Source organism: Rhineura floridana, chromosome 3 (genome assembly GCF_030035675.1).
Source record: "Rhineura floridana isolate rRhiFlo1 chromosome 3, rRhiFlo1.hap2, whole genome shotgun sequence".
In the NCBI taxonomy this organism is placed as follows: domain Eukaryota; kingdom Metazoa; phylum Chordata; class Lepidosauria; order Squamata; family Rhineuridae; genus Rhineura; species Rhineura floridana.
This window is the reverse complement of record NC_084482.1, coordinates 22844986-22865404: the sequence shown is the minus strand read 5'-3', so window position 1 is coordinate 22865404 and position 20419 is coordinate 22844986. Positions and strand designations below refer to the sequence as shown.

Here is a 20419-nt window from a genome sequence, read left to right as displayed (position 1 = left end):
AGGATGTCTAGTGGCTTCAGCAGCAAAGATGTGTTTGTTTCCATGCCAAAGCTGATCCATCCGTGAGCTGTTTCATTGCCTCTGCTGAGCGACTAGCTGTCCTTGCCCTCCCCAGTAGCCACCATATTATCAGGCTACTTACTTCCATTCCAGATGGTCATGATAAGAACTGTAATTTAAGAACAGGTGCCTGAGCATGCTTTTCTCCTTGTTCTTCCCTGTCCCTTTTCCCTTATGTGTCGTGCATCTTACATTGTTAGCCTAAGGGCAGTTATTCAACTTTTGTAAATTGTATTATTTTATTGATGTATTTTATATTGTATTTTTATATTTGTGTTTTTTGTAAGCGGCCTTGAGGGCCTTGGTCCGGAAGGCGAGGTATGTATAAATAAATAAATAAATAAATAACGCCAGATCCCTTAAAACAGATTATGTAACTCCAGTTGTACATGCAGCTGCAACACAACTCTCTTCTGTAAAGCATTCTGCAGGCAGTGAATTAAAGTCTGTGCATGTCCCAGGGTATGGCACACTGAGTCACCACCCTACTGAACAGGGCTGTGGAGTCGGTACACCAAACCTTCCACTCCGACTCTGAATCCTCTATTTTTCTACTGTCTGACTCCCACTCCATCTCCGACTCCACCCAAAATTGCTTCCGATTCCACAGCCCTGGAAAAGGGCTGTAAATGTCTTTTTAAATTGGAAGCTCTCATAGGAGCATTTTTATCGCTGCCTGAATATGCACTGATCTTGGCATCACAGCATTTGTCTTCATCTGGGTCCTGTGTCATACACTGACACACAAAATGTTTTCCATCTTGAGTTATGGTGAAATGCTCAACTACAGCTGACTTCATGGGAAGCTTCTTTGACATTTTGAATTTATATTTTTAAAAATTTGTCAATCAAAATTTATTTTGAAGCCGGAGTCGGTACATTTCTACCAACTCTGACCACCCAAAATTGCTTCCGACTCCGACTCCACAGCCCTGCTACTGAAGCTCATCAGGTCTGGGTTTGGCCAGTGCAATGGGAAATGAAAACTGTGCATCTGTGATGACTTATTGAAGGGATAGCCAATGTGGGTGCCCTCCAGATGTTGTTGGACTACAACTCCCAGGATCCTTGAACACTGGCCATGCTGACTGGGGTTCATGGGAGCTGGAGCCCAACAACATCTGAAGGGCATCAGGCTACTCCTGGCCTATTCATTTCACATGTACAAGCCATAATTTGATGCTGCTGCTGCCATCAACAGATGAACATGTATGTGTGACCCTGGCCCTAACTTCTGTTTGTGCACGTGAATGTTGCAAGAATAGGTCTTCTTTGTATTCTTCCTGATCACTGGGTGCACCAACCCAGAGGGCCTCAGGCTGCATAACAGTATTTCACATAACACTACATTAGTCCATACTGGCATAAGCTTGGTCACCAGACCTCAGAGATCTAAACTTTGTAACGTATTCTTAACCCCTGTAAAATCATCATGTGTTGCATGGGATACAAAGTCAAGGAAGCAGTTCTGTTGCAGGAATTCCACATTTCCCCAACACTCACCCTATATTCCCCTCCCCAAATCAGCATCCCTATTAGGAGAACTAAGCAGAAATTGAGAACCTGTGGCCCTCCAGATGTCGATGGACTACAGCTCCCATCATTCCTGAGCACTGGGCACGCTGGCTGGGGCTGATGGGAGTGGTTGCCAGATCCATGCATGCATGTTCCACTGCCTCAAGAAGAATTAACTGACTTCGGAGGCAGAGCCCTTCAGTTGCCCATTCATTCAAAGGAATAGCAGCCTTGCCTGTGATTATAATGGTAAGTATATTACAGAATGGCTGTGTTTGGACAATCAAATATCAGCTTAATAATGAGATACGAATGAGTCTTCTGCCCCTGTGAGTAGCCCCTCTGTGTGAGCTGTACTTAACCCAGGATGCCTCTAATTATCTCTAGTTTCCTGTTTCATCTGAACTGGGAAACCATGGTTACCGCTTTGGAACAGGCTAGCATCCCGAAACATGAAGCGATGGTTAATTACAGGTTTCTGTGCTGCATTCAGGCATGCTGCAAATGGAGGAAGCCAAAGGGCCGTGTGCACAGGCCACAGGCTTGTTTGTAAGCCAAGATATAATCGTCTGAATCAGGACATCTGAATCTTTCCAACATCACAGCAAAGGCAGAAAACAGAGACAGAACTAACCAAGACAGGCAGCATTCAGAAATGCATCCAACACCTCACTTCCTTTAAAAAAAATTTATTGCCCATATATTTATTGTCTTAAAAACAGCCAAAAGTGGCTAATTATGGTCACTCTAAGCTACTAAGGCAGCTCCAAGTTTTTTTCTACACGCTTTAGGGAAGCAAATTCTTTATAACCTCCATATTTCGTAATAATGGAAAAGGGAAATTCTCCATAATCTTTTCACAACCACCCGGCTGTGCTTTATTAAGCAACAGACAGCTGCAGCGTTAACAAGCAGCCTTTCAAGGGATTGTTACCGTTTTCTTAATGCTTCACTGGGTGATTTTATTCCAGTCCCAGTGCCAAAGCTCTAAACAGGGCATCACTCTGTTGAGGTGGCAGAAAATGATTGGCTTTGTTTCGCTGGCTGAAAACCAGCAAGGTTGTCAGGTGGATCCTGCTAATCTTTTTAAAGGTCCAACTGGTTCTCCTTGGACCATATGCAGCCTCCCCCAATCTCTGGCAAGCCATCAATCTTTTTCCTTCAGTCATCTCAGCCTAACACCCATTGCTAGTTTCCTAGGAAGAGAACTTGGAGGTCTGCCAAAGTCAGAACCTGGGCATATTTCAGAAGCCATGCAAGACTTTTTTTTTTTTAACGTTAGACATGCTTTTAGTTGTAAGGGATGGATATGGGGATATTTCTGTAGTATATTTTTAGTATGATTGCATTCTTAAACTATCTTAGCCTTGAATGTACGGATTCTTTAAATGAAATATATGCTATTCTTTTACCGTGCCAAATCAAATGTTCATGCTTGGGAATCACAAGTGAGGAGAGTGCTATTGCGCTTGTGGACTTCCCATAAGCATCTGGTTGGCTGCTATAAGAACAGGGTGCTGGACTAGATGGGCCTTTGCTTTGAACCTCTTCTGTTCTTATGCAGTATATTAGTAGCCATTAAAATAATGCTAACTTCATAATGGGTTTCCTTTCAGTATAAAATAATTAGGCACATTTTCAGGATAGTGAATGAAAAACCAGAAGTTGGATCATTCAGAGGCTTAGTGGGGATAGCCAGAGTGGCACCCTCGCAGCGTCTCATTTGCCTTGCACCTGCACCCTAACACAACACAGCACATTAGGCTAGTGAATACTTTTAGTATCATGGACATGCAAGACTAGACAGCAGGAGGGCTTTTTTATGCCTTGGTGCAACAGCTTCTGAGCAGTGAGAATGTAGAATTTTAGCAAGACTAGCTTTAAAAGCTCACCACCATTCTGAATGTACTATTGGATTTCTGTGCACACTGGGAATTTGCTATAGGCACAGAAATGACTACTTACGTCACCATAAGCAGAGCTGGGGGGGGGGAGCAAACAAGCCAGCAGCAAATGTGTAGAAGCCCACCCATCAAAGATGCACACATTTTTCAAATGCTTAGGCACAGCAAGATATTTTTAGGGAATCAAACTATTGTGCACCTATTTTGCAAGCTTCAGACCATGGTTCCCATTTGTCCACTAATGTTGCATTAAATTACGAGAATACAGATCTGCTTGCACATTAAGGAACACACACACACATACACACACACACACTATAGCAGCATAAGGCAGAAGCCCTACTGGAAGATCAGAATTTTCATTCTTTTCTAGAAAAATCTATTATAGCGAAACTTGACTCTGCAGATGAATTAGTGGAAACCTTTAAAATGCAAATAGTGACATCCAAGCTTCTACAGAGCACTGACCTACAGTAATAACTTCCCAAGGGTTCGCTGCGTCAGTCTGTTAGAGAAATAAATAAATAAATAAATCTAGTGGCACCTTAAAGGCTAACAGAGTATGGCATAAGCTTTCATGATGGACTAGAGTCCTCCTCATTCAGTGCATGAAGCACTACCCTCATTTAGCAGGTGTGTATGTTATATTTATAAAAAGTATACTACCAATTCACACAATAGAACAAAGCAGTGTACAGCAATATATACAATAAAATATAAAACACCATTTTTAAAAAAGACAAAATTATCATACTGGCTGATCAAAACTTAGACAGTCACATCAGCCTGTCTATCTAAAAAGTTTTGAAGAGACGCCTGAAAATCAAAACCAAGGGTGCCTGCTGAATCTTTGCCGGAAGAGTGTTCCACAGCATATAGATATACACCCACAGGTATCCCAAATGGCCATAAACTGCAAGACATACAGTATGTGACAATTCTACATAAAGCTTAAATGAATACGAGATATGGTGTGGCCTTCTTGGTATTCGGAGTTTAATGCTAGAGAAGACATCCTAGGTGCAGGGCACGCTCACTACTGTGTAACACACAACACAAGTGTAATTCTAAATTAGAGCTGCAACCACTGTGGTGGGGATGGGGTGTCACATGTGACAGGTTGACCTCTTCAGGGGCATTTGTGGTGCATTCGTTTGAAATAAATCCTCAAGCCCAAGGATGGGGAAGTTTTTTCAGGCAAGGGCCACATTTCCAAGCCATTCACAGAGACCGTTTGGGAGAGCACAATTAGTGGTTCCTATGGGCCAGAAGCATGACTCATGTCAATGAGGAGTCATGCCTTCAGTGTTGTGCGTCCAGCGCTGTGGAACTCCCTCCCACGAGAAGTTAGACAGGCACCACCCCTGGTTAAAACAGACACCTTGCTTCAAACAGTTTTACTTGCATTCATGAGATGAGTTTGCACCATGAATGCTTCTCTGATGTTTTATATTTCCTAATGTTCTTGTTTTGCTTTGTTGAGATTTTAAATGTCTACGGTTTTAAATTTTTGAGGTTTGGTTTATGCTTTAAATTTTTATATATTGGTTATTTTTATCGTTGTAAGCTGATGTAAGACCTAGATGGTGAAAAGTAGGTATATATTTCAAAATAAATAAATTCCCTTCCACATTCCAGCCAGGCAAAACCACTCAGGGTGCAACCTGGGGAAAGTTCTGAGGGCCATATACGGGGGCCTAGGCTTCCCCACACCTGTTCTAGCCTCTTTACTCATGGGAATGCAAGAAAAAAGCGTGCAGAAAGTGTTTACCGAGTTGCTCAGTAAGAAATGAACCCTATTCCTGCCTCCAAGTGCTTTAGCCAAAGAGTACAAAGGCACTGGGATGATTTATTAGCTATGGGCGGTCTAGAAATGAAATAAATAAAATAAATTTACAAGAACCTGGCACCCAGGGCTGTGGAGTCGGTACGCCAGACCTTCAACTCTGACTCCTCTATTTTTCTACTGTCCGACTCCGACTTCGACTCCTTCATAAATGGCAAATGTATGTTAACTAGTAATAACAAATTTACTGTAGTAAAATGGTAGCACAAGGCATTTCATCACCACCACGTGAATCCAGAGCTTGGAAATGTTACTTTTTTGAACTACAACTCCCATGAGCCCAATCCCTGGGCTCCCTCTCTCTAAGGACCGTAGGCAGATTTTAGGGAAGGTCTTTCTTGACATTCCCACCCAAGCAGATTACAATGTGTTGCTACTTAAGCAATGACTCTAGCTCTTGGAAAAAAGAAACTTGGCCTGCCCAAGATGCATGTTTTCAGCCTGCGGTGCTTAAACTACTCCACATAAGGAAAGGTGGGCATGGTCAATTAAAAACATAGAGCACACCTAGAATTTTGCTAGAATATATTTCACCTCCCACTGTTTTATCTTGTGCAAACTGAGACACTCCTCATGTCCACTGGAAACTATTCTGCAGAACAGTCAGTGCCATTATTCCACAATTGTTTTTGGAGCTTTTTTTTTAGCGTTGCAAAGTGTTGCTGTACTTCACATATTATTATTATTATTAGTTTATTTGAATGATTAGTTTATTAGAATGATTTACTATAGGAAACTTCACTAATATTGCAAAGTAAATCAAACTTAAAGTGATTATCTGAACGATATCAATTGTTTTAATATAGTTGCTTCCTCCCTGCTAAAACAAGATCAGCACAGCACGGTCTTCTTTCTGTTATTTGGGCTGATTGCAGGTGTTGCCACCACTCACCATATGCTCAGAGGCACATGTTACCAAATTCTTCCAAGCTACACAGCAAGTGGATTCGATTGTGAATGAAAAACCCAAATTGTGTTTGCATTTTGACAAATTTGTAGGGCAGTACAATATCTCACAGAGGAGGTCAGGTCTCCTGCTCCCCTGGTGCATTCACTATAGCTGCCCAATTTCTCTGCTTTTTAAAGTTTGCTAGAAATGTCTGTTGGCTATAGGTACATTCTTAAACCGCAAGGTTTTTTGCCTACTAGTGAATTTCTCTGCTTTTTAATCTGGGAGATAAGAAATGGGATCCTGTGCAAGTTTGCTGAGAATGGATTGAGTATTTGCATGCTTAATGAGTTCAGTGGGATTAACTCCCCTGAAATCATGCTTAGGATAGGTAAAACTGACCACAGGAGATGGGGATGGGGGGAGGAAGAAGAGGGAGGGGAGGAAGGGCAGAGGGGAGAAGGGGGATGGGAGCAGACAGCAGGTTTGATCATTAGCATGTTTATTGAGTTCAGTGGGATTTACTCCCCTGCAATCATGCTTGAGAGAGATAAAACTGACCATGGGGAGAGAAGCCTGGAGTGGGCAGGGGAGGAGGAAGAAGGAAGAGGGGAGGAGAGGAAGAGGAGAGGAGGAAGGGAGAGGGGAAAACGCAGGTCTGATCATTTGCATGCTTATTGAGTTCAATGGGATCTACTCCTGTGCAATCATGGCTAGGATAGGTAAAACTGACCATAGGGGAGGAGGGGGAGAGGAGAGGGAAGGAAGAAGGGGAAGGAGGGGATTGAAAGGGGAGCGGTGAAGGAAGGGGGAGGGAAGGGGCAAAAGAGAAGTCATGGGAGGGAGGAGAAGGGCAGGTTTGACCATTTGCATGCTTATTCAGTTCAATGGAATTTACTCCTGTGCAATCATGCTTGAAAATGAAATGGACTGCCTTCAAGTAGATTCCGATTTATGGTGATTCTATGAATAGGGTTTTCATGGTAAGTGGTATTCAGAGGTGGTTTTACCATTGCCTTCCTCTGAGGCTGAGAGGCAGTGACTGGCCCAAGGTCACCCAGTGAGATTCAGGGCTGTGTGGGGATTTGAACCCTGGTTTCTCAGGTCATAGTCCTAGGATAGGTAAAACTGACCATGGGGGAGGAGGGCGAGGGCGCAGGGGAGGGGAAGGAGGAGGAGGGGGAAGGAGGGGATAGGAGGGAGGGAGGAGGGCAGGTTTGATCATTTGCATGCTTTTTCACTTCAGTGGGATTTACTCCTGTGCAATCATGCTTAGGATAGGTAAAACTGACCTGGGGGAGGGGAGGGGGGAAGGAAGAGGACAGAGAGGGGAAGGGAGAGGGGAGGAGATTGGGTGGGTGGGCACAGGGCAGAGGGGAAGCCCCTTTCCTTTCCAAAAGGAAAACATTGTGAACACTATCATTCTTTTTCAGGGTTTCCCACACCTTGTTATTCAACAGCAGGGACATGTAGCCTCCCAACCGAATTTAAACCAAAGCTGTCCCTGGCCACATCCACACCAGGCCTTTATTTCACTTTGGACAGTCATAGCTTCTCCCAAAAAATCCCAGGAAGTGTAGTTAGTGAAGGGTGCTAAGAGTTGCTGGGAGATGCCCTGTTCCCCTCACAATTCAGTCAGAGCAGCTGACTGTTAAACCAGTCTGGCCACTGGAGCTCTGTCGGGGAATAGAAGTCTCCTCTCAGCACCCTTCACAAACTACACTTCCCAGGATTCTCTGAGGGAAGCCATGACTGTCTCAAGTGAAATCAAAGTCTGGTGTGGCCGTGGCCCCCTGATTAGGCAAGCCAGGCAGCTGTGAGTCTGGCTTTTAGAACACTGACAGTTGATCCTTACTGAGCATGCCCGACATTATCATTGAGTTCAAGGCAAAATTTCTTAAATTAATTAAAAAATCAGCCAGGCATTTTTTTTAACTTTTAAAGTGTAGAAGATGGTCAGAGTATGGGGCAAGGTCAGTAAGAGGATTACAGGTACTCTGTGAACATGGCTGATTTGTACTGTAATTAATTTCAACAGATTATGAGAACTCTGACAGAAAAAAAGTCCAAAAGGGGTCTGGTTCTTTTCTCTCTTTTTACACTTTGAACTCCCGATTCTCTCTGACTGTTTTGTGTATCACCATGAAAATTTAAAGGGTTGTTAAGCAAGAGTTTCAGAGTTCAGGACTATAAGTCTGGCAAGGTTTTGTTTTGAAATGAGCTTATGGGAAGCATCAGAATGGCATGGGGGGTATTTTCAATTTAACATTGCGGAATGCAAAAAATCCATGCTGACTATAGTATACAGCCACTCTTGTGGCTGTATAATATAGATATTCAACCTTATCCCTTAACCTGCCTTTATGCTTAAACTTCATGAGATCTGTAACTATATTCAGATCAGCAGCCTCAATCTATCACACAATGTAGGAAACTATGGAGGAGGATTTTGTTTCTTCCTCAAAAATAAACGCAGCTGGACTCTTGCATTCAGTTATGCAAGAGCACACTCCCTTGGATTTTGAGAGAAGTTGCAAGAAGTGCATCTATGTTCAAGGTTAAAATCCTTGTTTATACTCGTATAAATCCAAACATCTGTGCTTTTTTTTACAAGCTATATGGCATGTCTTAAATAGAATTTCATCCAAACATTGCTATATGAATTAAACCAGTGTTTTTTAAACTTGTTGAATGCCTCCCCCACCCCACCGAAATCAAGCTTACTCTACCTTTTTGGGCCAGACAGACACACCCCTTGCAGCCCAACAGCATCCATCTCTTTAACAGGTGAGCACACAGAATCCTATCTACATGTTTAAACTGTTCTGCAGTATTTGTTATGGATCTTTAGAATGGGACACTAATCCAACCCCAGTATTGCAAAAGTACTAAAACAAGGCATCTTGAAACTCTCACTTAAAACCAGCTAACTAGGGGGAGAGGTAAGAGATGCTGTGAGCAGAGCTCCCCCTGACCTTTATGTTCCCTGCCCCTCCACAACTCCCATGGTTAACATAACACACTTCCCCAACCTGATGCCATCTGCTTGTTTGTTGAACTACAACTCTTACCATCCCTGACCATTGGTCATGCTGGCTGATGCTGATGGAATTAGGGAGTTCAACACGATACAGAGGGCACCAGGTTCAGGAAAGCATCACAGTGTGGGTGGCTGCAAAGCTAATCCTCTGCTCTTGGGAGGAAAACCTCTTTGGCACCATCTGCTGCAGGATCATCTGCCTTGCTGCAACTTCATACTCTGCTCCTCCCCACCCCCATGCCTTGTACCCTAGAGCTTGAGAACCACCAGATTAAACTTATTTTTTTCCCTAAACAGTACAACAGAAAGGACAAAATACTGGAGGTGGTGGGGAATCTCACACTCAGATCCTATGCTCAGTAATAATAATAATAATAATAAAATTTGATTTTTGTGTCGCCTATCTGGCCGAAGCCACTCTAGGCGACGTACAAACTAAAATTCAGTAAAATACAATACAATGCAGATAAAATACAATGAAGTCATTAATCACAGCAGCATGAGATCAGTTAGGGCAATCAATAGATAATAAGTATCCCAAAAAAGTTAGCCCTCCCCGGAAATCCTAAAGGCCTGTCCAAAGAGCCAGTAACAAACTGCAAAGGCCCCAACAGCAGACCCTGCTCATTAAAAAATAAATACTACAAGATTGTGTTACCTATATTTTATCAAGGATATGGGGAGGCAAAGAAAGATCCACTTTAGCCAATGGGAATTCATTCCGCCATACGAAGCCAGAAACACAAGCTATAAAGCTTGCTTTGCTCCAATAACAGCGATCATTAGAAATTTGTGATTTGGAGAGCTTCATCTCCAGTGTCTGGGTTTGATAAGGGGAGAGAATGAGAGATCAGGGTACTGCTCCATAGTGTAGGCTCAGCAGAGGAAAGGAAGAGTCAGGTTTGCCTTGACAAACAGAAGAGCTAGAATAGATCTTGCTGAGGACGCTCAGTTCAATATCACCCCCCACTCTCAGGCAACCTTCCCCAACTCCCACCAGCCACAGCCAGTATGGCCAATGATCAGGGATGATGGGAAATGCAGTCCAGCAACATGTGTGTGTGTGTGTGGGGGTGCAGGCTCCCCATCCCTGGTCTAGGTATTTTATTACATACATGTTGTATGTTCTGCCCTCCCCTTTTTGAAACTCCATGGACCACTGGCCTGCGTATTAATAAACCTGACTGCCATTGCTGAACTCTTAAGGATACAGGGGGAAGGTCTTTCATACTGCCTATGCTGTATCTGCTTTTTGCACCCATGTGCTTCTCACACTCAAAATCATGTATGTATTTTAATTCTGCCCCTCCTTCCACCCTGCCTCTTCCTAAAATTCAAGGCAGTTTACAACATAATCCGTTTCTAAAAAGGAATTTCAGGAGGGAACCAGCTTACCCAATTTCTGAATGTAATATAGAAGTTAAACCTGTTTGATCTCTAACCCAGCCATTTTAAACTAAGTCGAGCCAAGAAAGCATTCTGGGCTGACCTTTGCTAGACCTCCAAGGGAAGGGAGTTCCTCAATTGAGCTGCAGGGACTGCAGAACAATGATCTATGAATTCCTTCCCCCTCTTATCTCCCTGGACATCCTTTTTAAAATAGCTGAGAACTGTCAACATTACCCTTCCTTTATCATCCCCCACCCCCAGGTCATTCAGGATAGCTACTAGATACTGCCACCTCTTAGAAAGTGATTTTTTCTGAATTATTCCCCTGCTCTAGGAATACCAAACTCAGCTTTCTGTTGGGCCTTTCTGTAGCCATTAAATCCAAGGCAGCACTGAGAAGAGCAGCTCCTGGTTTTTCTGAACAGTGTTGGTGATGAGCCAAAACCAAACAGGGGCACATTCCAGAGGCAGGAGATTACAGTGAACCACTCGAAATCCTTGTCTGTTTGCTGATCAAGCCAGTAAAAGTTACATTCTCTCTGTTGTGCCACCCACAAAGACTACACACACACACAGAACCCTGGGCACCTCATAATCCATAGCCTCCATTTAAATGCCTTGACTATAAAAAGAACAGAAACCAGGGCCACTAAATGCCTCTAGTTTGGGTTATTAATTTTACAACAGTAACCTTTGGCACAGTGCGAAAGTGGGAGTCACTAGGAATCTTTTCACCAGCTGGCTCACTTGTGCGCCTAATGCACAGACCCGGCTGGGCCCTTGCTTGTTTTGCCTCTTGTTTGTCCGCAAGAGGAGTCCGTATCCAAGTTAGTCTTCCGCTGGGCGGCTGCCACCACAGCCTCCATTTTCCTGAAAAGGGACAAGTCAGAAAGCTTAGGAAAGGGGGCCATACTATATGGTGGAAGCGCAAGTGAACCCTTTCCAGGCACCAACAAGTAAGCGCAAAAGGGAAAGGTAGACAGAGAAAGAGAGAACCAAAAACTTAGATTTTTCTCAACATTTTTCTTTACTTGACAGTTCAACATTATGCACTATATCACACATACATACATATTTTTATTTGGGATATTTATATGTTGCTTTTCAGGCAAACCACGCTGAGCATCAATTAAAGCTGGATAATACAAACAGCAAAGACACGCTGCAAGGGAGGGGGGGGAAAGCTTTTCAAAACAACGGCTGCTGTCACCTCTCTTACACACCCTAGAGATGTTTACTCAAGACGTACTGAGTTTAGTGGGATTTGCTCCCAAATATACAGCCACAGGATTATAGCAGCTTCAATCCTCAAAACCAGCCACTTTCGCTTCTCCAAACAGGTGGTGAGTAGAATAATTCACAAGCTGAATGCTAAACTCTGAAGTGGTTGAGAGGAGGACATAAAGCTTACCAAACATGCCCGATCCCTTCATTCCTTATCAGCACACTCCACCAAACTTCATGGATGCCCCTCATTAACTCTACAATACATTACAAAACAGGCATGCAGCAACCTCTGCAACATTCCAGGTTGCTGAAATTTTGATCTACCAAATCTCTGTTGCTACCAGGGGCATAATAAGAGAGCACTTTTCTTTATTAGTATTGAAAATATAGTGGCATCTATGCATCTATGTGCCTGGCACTTTACAGGGTTTTCACACACACACCAATGACCAGCACAATTTTTTTTAAAAAAAGCAGTAAATGACCAAATATCATGGCAATGGCATTCCACAGTCTCTTGCAGAAAATCATGTGTGTGCATGTCTGTATCCCTGCATTATCAAGACTCAAAGGGGGGGGGAGAATCTGGTCTCACAGCAGCTGTTCATTGGAGACACCATTATTATTATTTTGAAAGCAGACATACCCACTTTCTGAGAGCATTCAGGACAACTCTTTCCTATTTAGCTACAAACAAACCTGCAGCCTAAGACTATGAAGAGGCAGGGGAACTGACTCAGTCCAGCAGTAAGACTGTTAATCCTATATACACACTGCCTTGGGAATAAGTCCCATTTAACTCAATGGGATTTGCTTCCAAGTAACTATGTGTAAGATCTGGGCTGCCCACCATCAACAGGGCAATCAGGGTTACCCAACAAAGATGTTGCCTACAGCACTCCCTCCCACTGCACCCTGTGATGCTTACTTAGCCTTTGCATCTGGATTCTAGAGACCCTCTCTGTCAAGAACATAAAGGGGAGGGGAAGTTCCTGGCCAATAGCGAAGAAGGAAAGACTGGAGAGCAAACATCAGCTGAATAAACACAGGGACAAATAAAGGGGGGGGAGAGAAGAGGGAGGTTGGTGGCAAAGGAAAAATGCCCAGCGATTCCAGTCAAGTCTTGGGAAGTACCTCCAAGGAGGAAAGTGGTTTTAAAACACACACATACACCAAACAAGCCATCATTAAAACAAGAAGATTTTCTTCACCACTGAGGAAAATACCAAGGCGAACTTGATCAAAAGGTGGAGTTAAACTACTCTGGGGAAAAACTGCAAACAGCAGCCCAATTTCCTTGACACAGAAAAACCCACAACTGCCAACCTCAAACGCCCTTATGCTAAACACGGCAACTCGAAGCCTGGTTGGGAAAAAGTGCGCGGAATATCCGTCAGCAGAACTGCGTCCATCATCGACATCGCCAGGATTTTTTTTTAAAGTGGGGGGGGGAGGAGAGGAGGGTTGGTTGGTTAAGTATTTGCTTTCATTTCAGACTAAAAGGGCGGGTAACAAGCGACTAACAAATCCAAAAAGTAGTTACGATAATAATGTCCGACAGGTCGTCAAGAATTCTGTATAGACGTGACATTTAACATTTCGGACTTCAGGAGGAGAGAGAGAAATAAGACACGCTGCACGTCCTGATCGCTTCAGGAGCAAAATGAGGGAATCGGTGCGTGCGTTGGTGTCTTCACGCAGGCGCGCAAAAACGACTGGCAGTGACGGGAGGGGGAGGGGAGCTGGAGGAGGTCGCCTGAAAAACCAACGCTGGACGGCCTCCTTTCTTACCACATAACTGAGATGCTTATGAAAAATTCCCCAAATCCCAGCATCTCGAGAGCAGGCCGGGGGAAAGGGAGTTGGGTGAGACGGGCAGGGGGCGACTCAGCGCCAGAAGAAAAATACACACCCATCCAATTTTTTTTAAGACTTAGAGAGGAAGGGCGGGCTGGGGGAGAAAAAGATATCTAATTTATCTAATATCTAATCTAAAGATATCTAATTTCGAAAAAACGACGTTACTGCCTATATATATAGATATATATATATATAGATATATATAGATATATAAAAAAATGGGAAGATGACAGTGAGCGAAGAACCCGGATAGCGTTGAACAAGAAGCGAAGCTACCCCAGGAATTGGGGCGAGGTGGTGGTGGGGAGTGTTTTAAGCGCATGCACACTTCCCCTTCTCTTTTTCCTCATCCTCAGTGCCGGGGTTCAAGGGATCCCCTTCTCTTCTTGTCTGCACAGATCGAGAGTAAGACGGGGAAGCACGCGCGCGAGCAAATACACAAGCGCGCGCGCGCACACACATACTCGCCGGCTGTTTTTGTCTTACTTCAGAAAGAAAAGAAAAAAATCAACAAAGTTTCCAACTTCTACTGTCCCCTTACCTTGTTTTGAAAGCACCAAGGCTTCGTCCCTCTGCACTTGGGTGATGATGGACCGGCTTTCCATCTAACAATCCCACAGACCCTGGAGATCCTTTGGTTGGGAGGAGGAGGAGGAAGGGGGGAGGGAAATGTCCAGGGAGGAGGAGGAACGGGGTGGGGGAAAGAGAGTGCAATGGAGAAAGACGTCGTCCACTCCCTCCTTCAGTTGCAAAGCCCGGCCTAGAGTAAGCTGCATGCAAAGGCAGCAACGTAGATGCTCCTCAGATCGGGTCCAACATGGAGAATCCAGAGCTGGAGCGAGGGAGGGGGGGGAAGACACCACACTCACTCACTCACACACGAGAGGAAATGGGACACAGGCGGTTTCCAGTCCCCCCGCCTCCTCCTTCCTCCAGATAAACCACCGGCCTCGGATCCCTTCTGCACCCTGCTCCCGCCTGACAGTTCCCCGGAATCGGGTAAAATGGGCGCTCGAGAGTGCAGCGGGCAACACAGAGAGAGAGGCAGAGGTGGGGGGAGCCCCGTCACAGTTGCAACGTTCGATGCTTTTGTTATTTTGTTGCCAGTCCAGGGGCTCTTCACACAGAGAGGAGCCTTGAAACCGCTCCGGCGTTCTGATTGGCCCGGCGCGAGGGGGATGGGCGTGGTTAAAAACTCTACTATGCGGTGTTTACCTAACCAACATTCCAGCTGCCGAAGGGAAGAGAAGGGCAGGAGCAGCCACGCCTTTTCTAGGGGCTGGCTTACTCGCAAGGGCGGCTGCCTTCTCCCGGCTAGGCGGCATCGCTGGCCAAGACAGAGAGGAGCCTGCCGTTCATAACCTCGGGCCGCCCCCAACCCCAAATAAAACAAAATAAACATTAGAGCAAGAAGCCTACGGAGCTCTAGGGAGATAGGAAATCAATGCATATATTAATCGGTCGTAAAACCAATGAAAGGTAACCAAATTCTTTCCTGTCGTCAGTAAGTGATGGGTTTTTAAAAAGAAATAAGCAAACAAGCAAACGTCGCCTTTGATGACTGCCCTCCAAGTAGTTCTGAAAGCTGAATGATCGTGACCCTACCCAAAGTTTAAATAACAATAATAAAAGTTGAAAAACTAATCTTCTATAAAATGAATAGGGAAAAGTGGCTCCGTCCGGTAAGTAAATAGGAGACTATTAAATAAATGGGAAGTCTTTCTGTACCATTAAGCTCCCTCCTCAGTCCAAATGAAAATCCCTTACTAAGATCAATTTAGACCTGGCATAACAAGCAGAACTTTCCTAGGAAAGGATTTTGTTTGGAGGGGCCCAGAGGAAGTACATTTATTTCCAAGCAAGGCCTGCGACTTCCAATGGATGCCCTCAGGTAAGAACCTAGATCCAGCTCTAGTTACAGATCTCGTTATTTTCAATGGAGTCTAGTTCTTACAGTCTTTCAATTCCAATTCTAAATATTTCCCTGGTGCTTCTTTCTGCATTGCCAACATGACATCATCACCTATGTATGTAAATTTGTAGCCATCTGTCTCTGCTTCAGGCTTCTCTGAAATTCTTTCCCCAGACCAAATGGAAAATACATCACTGGGAAAACTGCAAAAGATGGGGAAGCAAGAAACCAAGCCTCCTTTCCCCTTGGAAACCCACTGGGGAAAAGCATAGCAAGGTCCCCTGTATATGCATGTTTGGAATCCAGCAGTCAATCAGACTAATCTCCTCCTTCCTCTGACACCTGTTTACATAATTGCAAAAATCACCACCACAACCACCAACAGCCAGCATGGATTTTAGCATTTAGTCACCAGTGAGATGAAACCTTATGACTTGGATATTAAAACATGGGTTCCCAGCAAATACCCAAATTGATATTTGTACCAAGAAATTCAGTTGTGGCTGCAATTCTATACACCCTTATTCCTAATTCTATACACCCTTACCTAGGAATAAGACATATTGAGACATCAGTGGAATTTACTTCTGAGCAGACATGTAAAGGATTGTGCTGCAAAACTGAATTGCATCCACCAATTGAAATGCTAATGTTTTCCAAAAATTACTCCTGTACATTCTTGCAGGCCCTGTTACACAGGTATACAAAGGAGTGTCTTTGCAAAGATTATGACTCAGTTTGCTGTCTGATCATTCCAGTTATTTCAGATCTGCCACTATGTTGTTTGCAATGCAGAATGTTATCTCTATTACAACTTCCACTCTTTCCTGAGTCCCATATCTGATCTGCCTCCCCCATGAGCTATGGAGGGAAGTTCTGCTTGCATCAGCAGACAGGAAAGAAGAGTAAGGAACAGGGTCTGAGGAACAGCCACTGCTACAACCTCTCCTGCCACTTTTGCATTGCTAAGAGTAAAATGGCTACCTCTGGGTTGCAAACCTAGCAACCTTTCCTAGAATGGACAACATCCACCAGCTGCTTCATGGACCTTCATAGCTGAAGTCTCTCTCACTGATTTACCTTAGGCCCATCATGCCAGTTATAACTGAAGACCCTTCCACAAACACCACCTACTCAGCCAATGCTTGCCTTCCATCTGCTTCTTCCAGAAGCACCAGCCTTGGAACATTCTGTGCTAATCAGGTCTTAAACTGCGGCAAGACTGGCTCTTCCACTGGGTGCATCTTGCATATTTCTCTGTTTCAGGGAATGGCAGTGGGTGAGAAATTGCCAGATAAATATTTTCTCAGGGCTCATAACTCTTTTGGCTTGGGAGGTGGGTCCCAGATGATATGGGAACAATATTGGTGGGAGGCCTTGTTGGTACTGGATAGGGAACATAGGAAAATGCCTTATAACAGAGCAGCTATTTGCCTATTTTTGCAGTGACTCCAGGATCTTGGCCACTTTGGCTACCTAATAATCTTATTAATCTGGAGATGCCAGGGATTGAACCCACATAGAAGACATGTGCTCCTCTAGTCATGAGTTCTCCCAACCCATAGAGTAAATAAGGATGTCCTACTGGATCCTGGAAACAACAGGACCTGGGATAAGGAGAATGTAGCAGCCGTCTATGGCCTGTTCACACATGGTAGCTTTTCCTGACTTGCTAAATAGTAATTCAGCAAAGTGGAAATGAGTGCCAGGCCCATACCCCCCCCCCCACAATCTCCTCTCTTTGTGTGTGCTGGATTTTATGTGCTGAACCTAGTCAGTTTAAACTATAGATCCAGATCATGATTTATTTTTTGTTTATTTTAAAGCTTGTATATACCACTTAATATTTCAAAAATCTCTACATCTGAACTAGGGAACTATGGTTTACATGGCAGTTTACTCATCTTAAACCATTGTTTGAATGTTGTTATAGACATAGGAATACCAAGTCAATCCATCAGTGCACCAAAGCTAGTATATTAAGGGAAGAAGCAAAGGGAGACACGTGGGTTTCATAAGCTGGGATCTTTACATCAAAAGAGGCCCATAATGAGGTCTGAGGCTGTGTACACACCATATATTTAAAGCACATACCCCCAGAAAAGAATCCTGGGAACTGTAGTTCATTGTTCAGAGAACTACAATTCCCATAATCCTTAACAAACTACTGTTGCTAAGGGCCAGAATCCCAGGGTACAACTATGAAAAAAATAGGAAAGGAAATAACCTTAAGGATGAGCTCCTATACACACTTACTGGGAGGAAATTACATTGAAGTCAGTGAGATTTACTTCTAAGCATACATACTTAGGCTTGTATTGCCAATCAAATCTGTTAAATGTTTCTGTGAAGGAAGTGTGTTGTTAGAAGCAGAAAATAAAGAGGGTGAAAAAATAAAAATATTGAAACTGAGGTACCAAAGATTATAATGCTATGTAGTTCTATGAATTCATTATTAGGTTGGGTTTTTTAAAGATCAATTATGACAATATTGCTTTTTTAAAAAGCACCTCCCATTTGTTCTGAAATGAAACTCAATCTTTTGTTGGGGGGAGGGTATGAAAGTAGATTATCATCTTTACCTGTCATTTTTGCACCTTTCTCTAGCTAGTGCATCTGGTGCTGCTATTGTTTGAGATCTGCCACTAGGCTAAATTACACAATGGGCTTTTCCAGTTTGGCAACAGCTCCTATTTCCCTATGCCCTTTGACCCTTTTGTCAATAACAGTTACATAGCTAGAGCGAAGGAACTGGCTTGCCTGACCCCTAGGGACACAGATGGGCTTGTCCCAGCCATCTGGAGAAGAATGAAGCACAGTATGGAGCCAAAGGGATCATTTCTGTACCTCCTCCCCCTCCCCCTCTCCTCTGCCTCCTTGACCCCTGAAGTACTCCCACTCCTCTTTCTGCCTAGATCCTTCTGTCCCACTTTATCCAGTTGCAAAAGAGTACGGTTTACCCTTGCACTTTTGTCCAGAGAGCAACAACTGACATAGTTTTTTCTCCCCAGGGGTCCATAGAAGGGTTTTAGCTGGCTAGCAGCTAACGTGTGTATATGTGTATATATTTTCTTCATTGACGTGAAAAGGGGCACAATAGGAACCGAACCCCTTAGACATACTTTGCAACCACTGCTTTGTTTTCACAAAACAGTGCTTATTTTCACACAAAGAGGTGATTCTAAGCCGCATCTGCAGATACAAAAAAATAGGGATTATGTTCCAGGTTCATTCATCTAGAGAAAAACAAGGAACTTGCAAATGCACTTCTGATTTCATTGAAGACTTGGCATCCTCCTTCCTTCTAAATGTTCACTTTCTCCCCACTGAACTTTAGCATGAACTGTGAAGTTTACATCAACAGTTCTTCCTGTAACCCCTCTTTGCTTCTTTTATGGGATTGGGAAAGTTTCACAGAACGTTTGGTGGGATAATGAATTGTAAAATCTTGTATGATAAGTGAAAAATTGGTTTAGATACCAAAGCAGAAACTGAAGTAGAGCGGAACTGCACATCGTTCCTGATAGCTGCTCAGATGCTCTTTTCTGTGGACTCTTGAAAAGTCATTTCTTCTTGTTATGTGCCTTCAAGTTGATTTTGACTTATGGCGACCCTATGAATCTGTGACCTGCAAGAGCATCTGTCATGAACCACCCTCTTCAGTTCTTGTAAGTTCTGGTCTGTGGGTTCCTTTATGGAATCAGTCCATCTCTTGTTTGGCCTTCCTCTTCTACTCCCTTCTGATTTTCCCAGCATTATTGTCTTTTCTAGTGAATCATGTCTTCTCATTATCCACTCTTTCATCCCCCAAGATCACAGAGAAATAGACCTAGTGGTACACTTCTGCTACACTTGTACTGACAAGATCTAGCACCCTGTAAATATATTTGTATGTTTCATCATGTCATTCCACTGAATTGTAATCACCATCATCATCCTGTTTTGCCTTTCCTCTCATGAGAGCCCAGGGTGGCTAACAATAAAAATGCACCATTAAAACAAAATTAGATGCAAAATACTATATACAACGATACAATGTTACAGTCAGCATTACAGTGTACATATGATGCCACTGCTGTTATGTTCAAAACAGTTGTTGCTGGAACACATAGGTCTTAACATAACATGGGGAGCAACCTGATCTCTATTAACACTATTAATGCATTATTTGTCATGATCCTGGAGTCAGGAGTCCTCTTCTTTGAGGGATGAGGGCAAGGACACAAGCAGAATGGGAAGGGCCCACAAGGCCAGCCCCAGAAGTGCTTCCACCAGATGAGCCTTCAGTGCCGATGCCTCTCTGGCCTGAGGAGGTAGCGTTGCTGTCCCTGGACTCGGAGGACTGTGATGCAGAGGCGTCAATGAGACCAAAATCTCCCTTGCTTTGTTGAAGTACAGTGGGCTGGGGCCCTTTAACTATCTTCCAGTGTGGGTAAGGTGCAGCTGCTGCTACTACCATATAGGGGTCAGTCTCAATTTGATGGTTGCTGGAGCAACATCAGTACCTATAGCACAGCCTGAGCCCCACCTTACACCTTGTTTAGATCAACAATCACAACACTGTTGTGATTCATATGTTGTGGAGGATATTTCTTAAGGCACTGATTCTCTTGCAGGGACAATGAGATTTTCCCAGTGCTGGAATTTGCAATGGTTTGTCACTGGAAAAATCTGTTCCTGCCCCAGCCTAGTGCTCCTATTTTTGATAGTGTGTGTTGTGTGGAAACATCATACTTGCATGAGAATCAGCTGTAGTTGAGGGAGAGAGCATCTCTTT

General features: G+C 43.8%; 1 protein-coding gene across 2 annotated transcripts in view; it reads right to left on the bottom strand.

Annotated features, from left to right (window-relative positions):
- The window catches only part of CTDSP2 (CTD small phosphatase 2), a 66527-nt gene extending 51691 nt beyond the window's left edge, over window positions 1–14836 (bottom strand). Inside the window, exon 1 of one of the 2 annotated variants that reach the window (XM_061614981.1) lies at window positions 14272–14836. In XM_061614981.1, coding sequence (XP_061470965.1) covers window positions 14272–14335 — 64 coding nt within the window. In that variant the 5' untranslated portion in view covers window positions 14336–14836. The remainder of the gene's footprint in view (window positions 1–14271) is intronic. The other variant, XM_061614982.1, reaches the window with a different exon arrangement.
- Between the last annotated feature and the right edge of the window lie 5583 nt (window positions 14837–20419).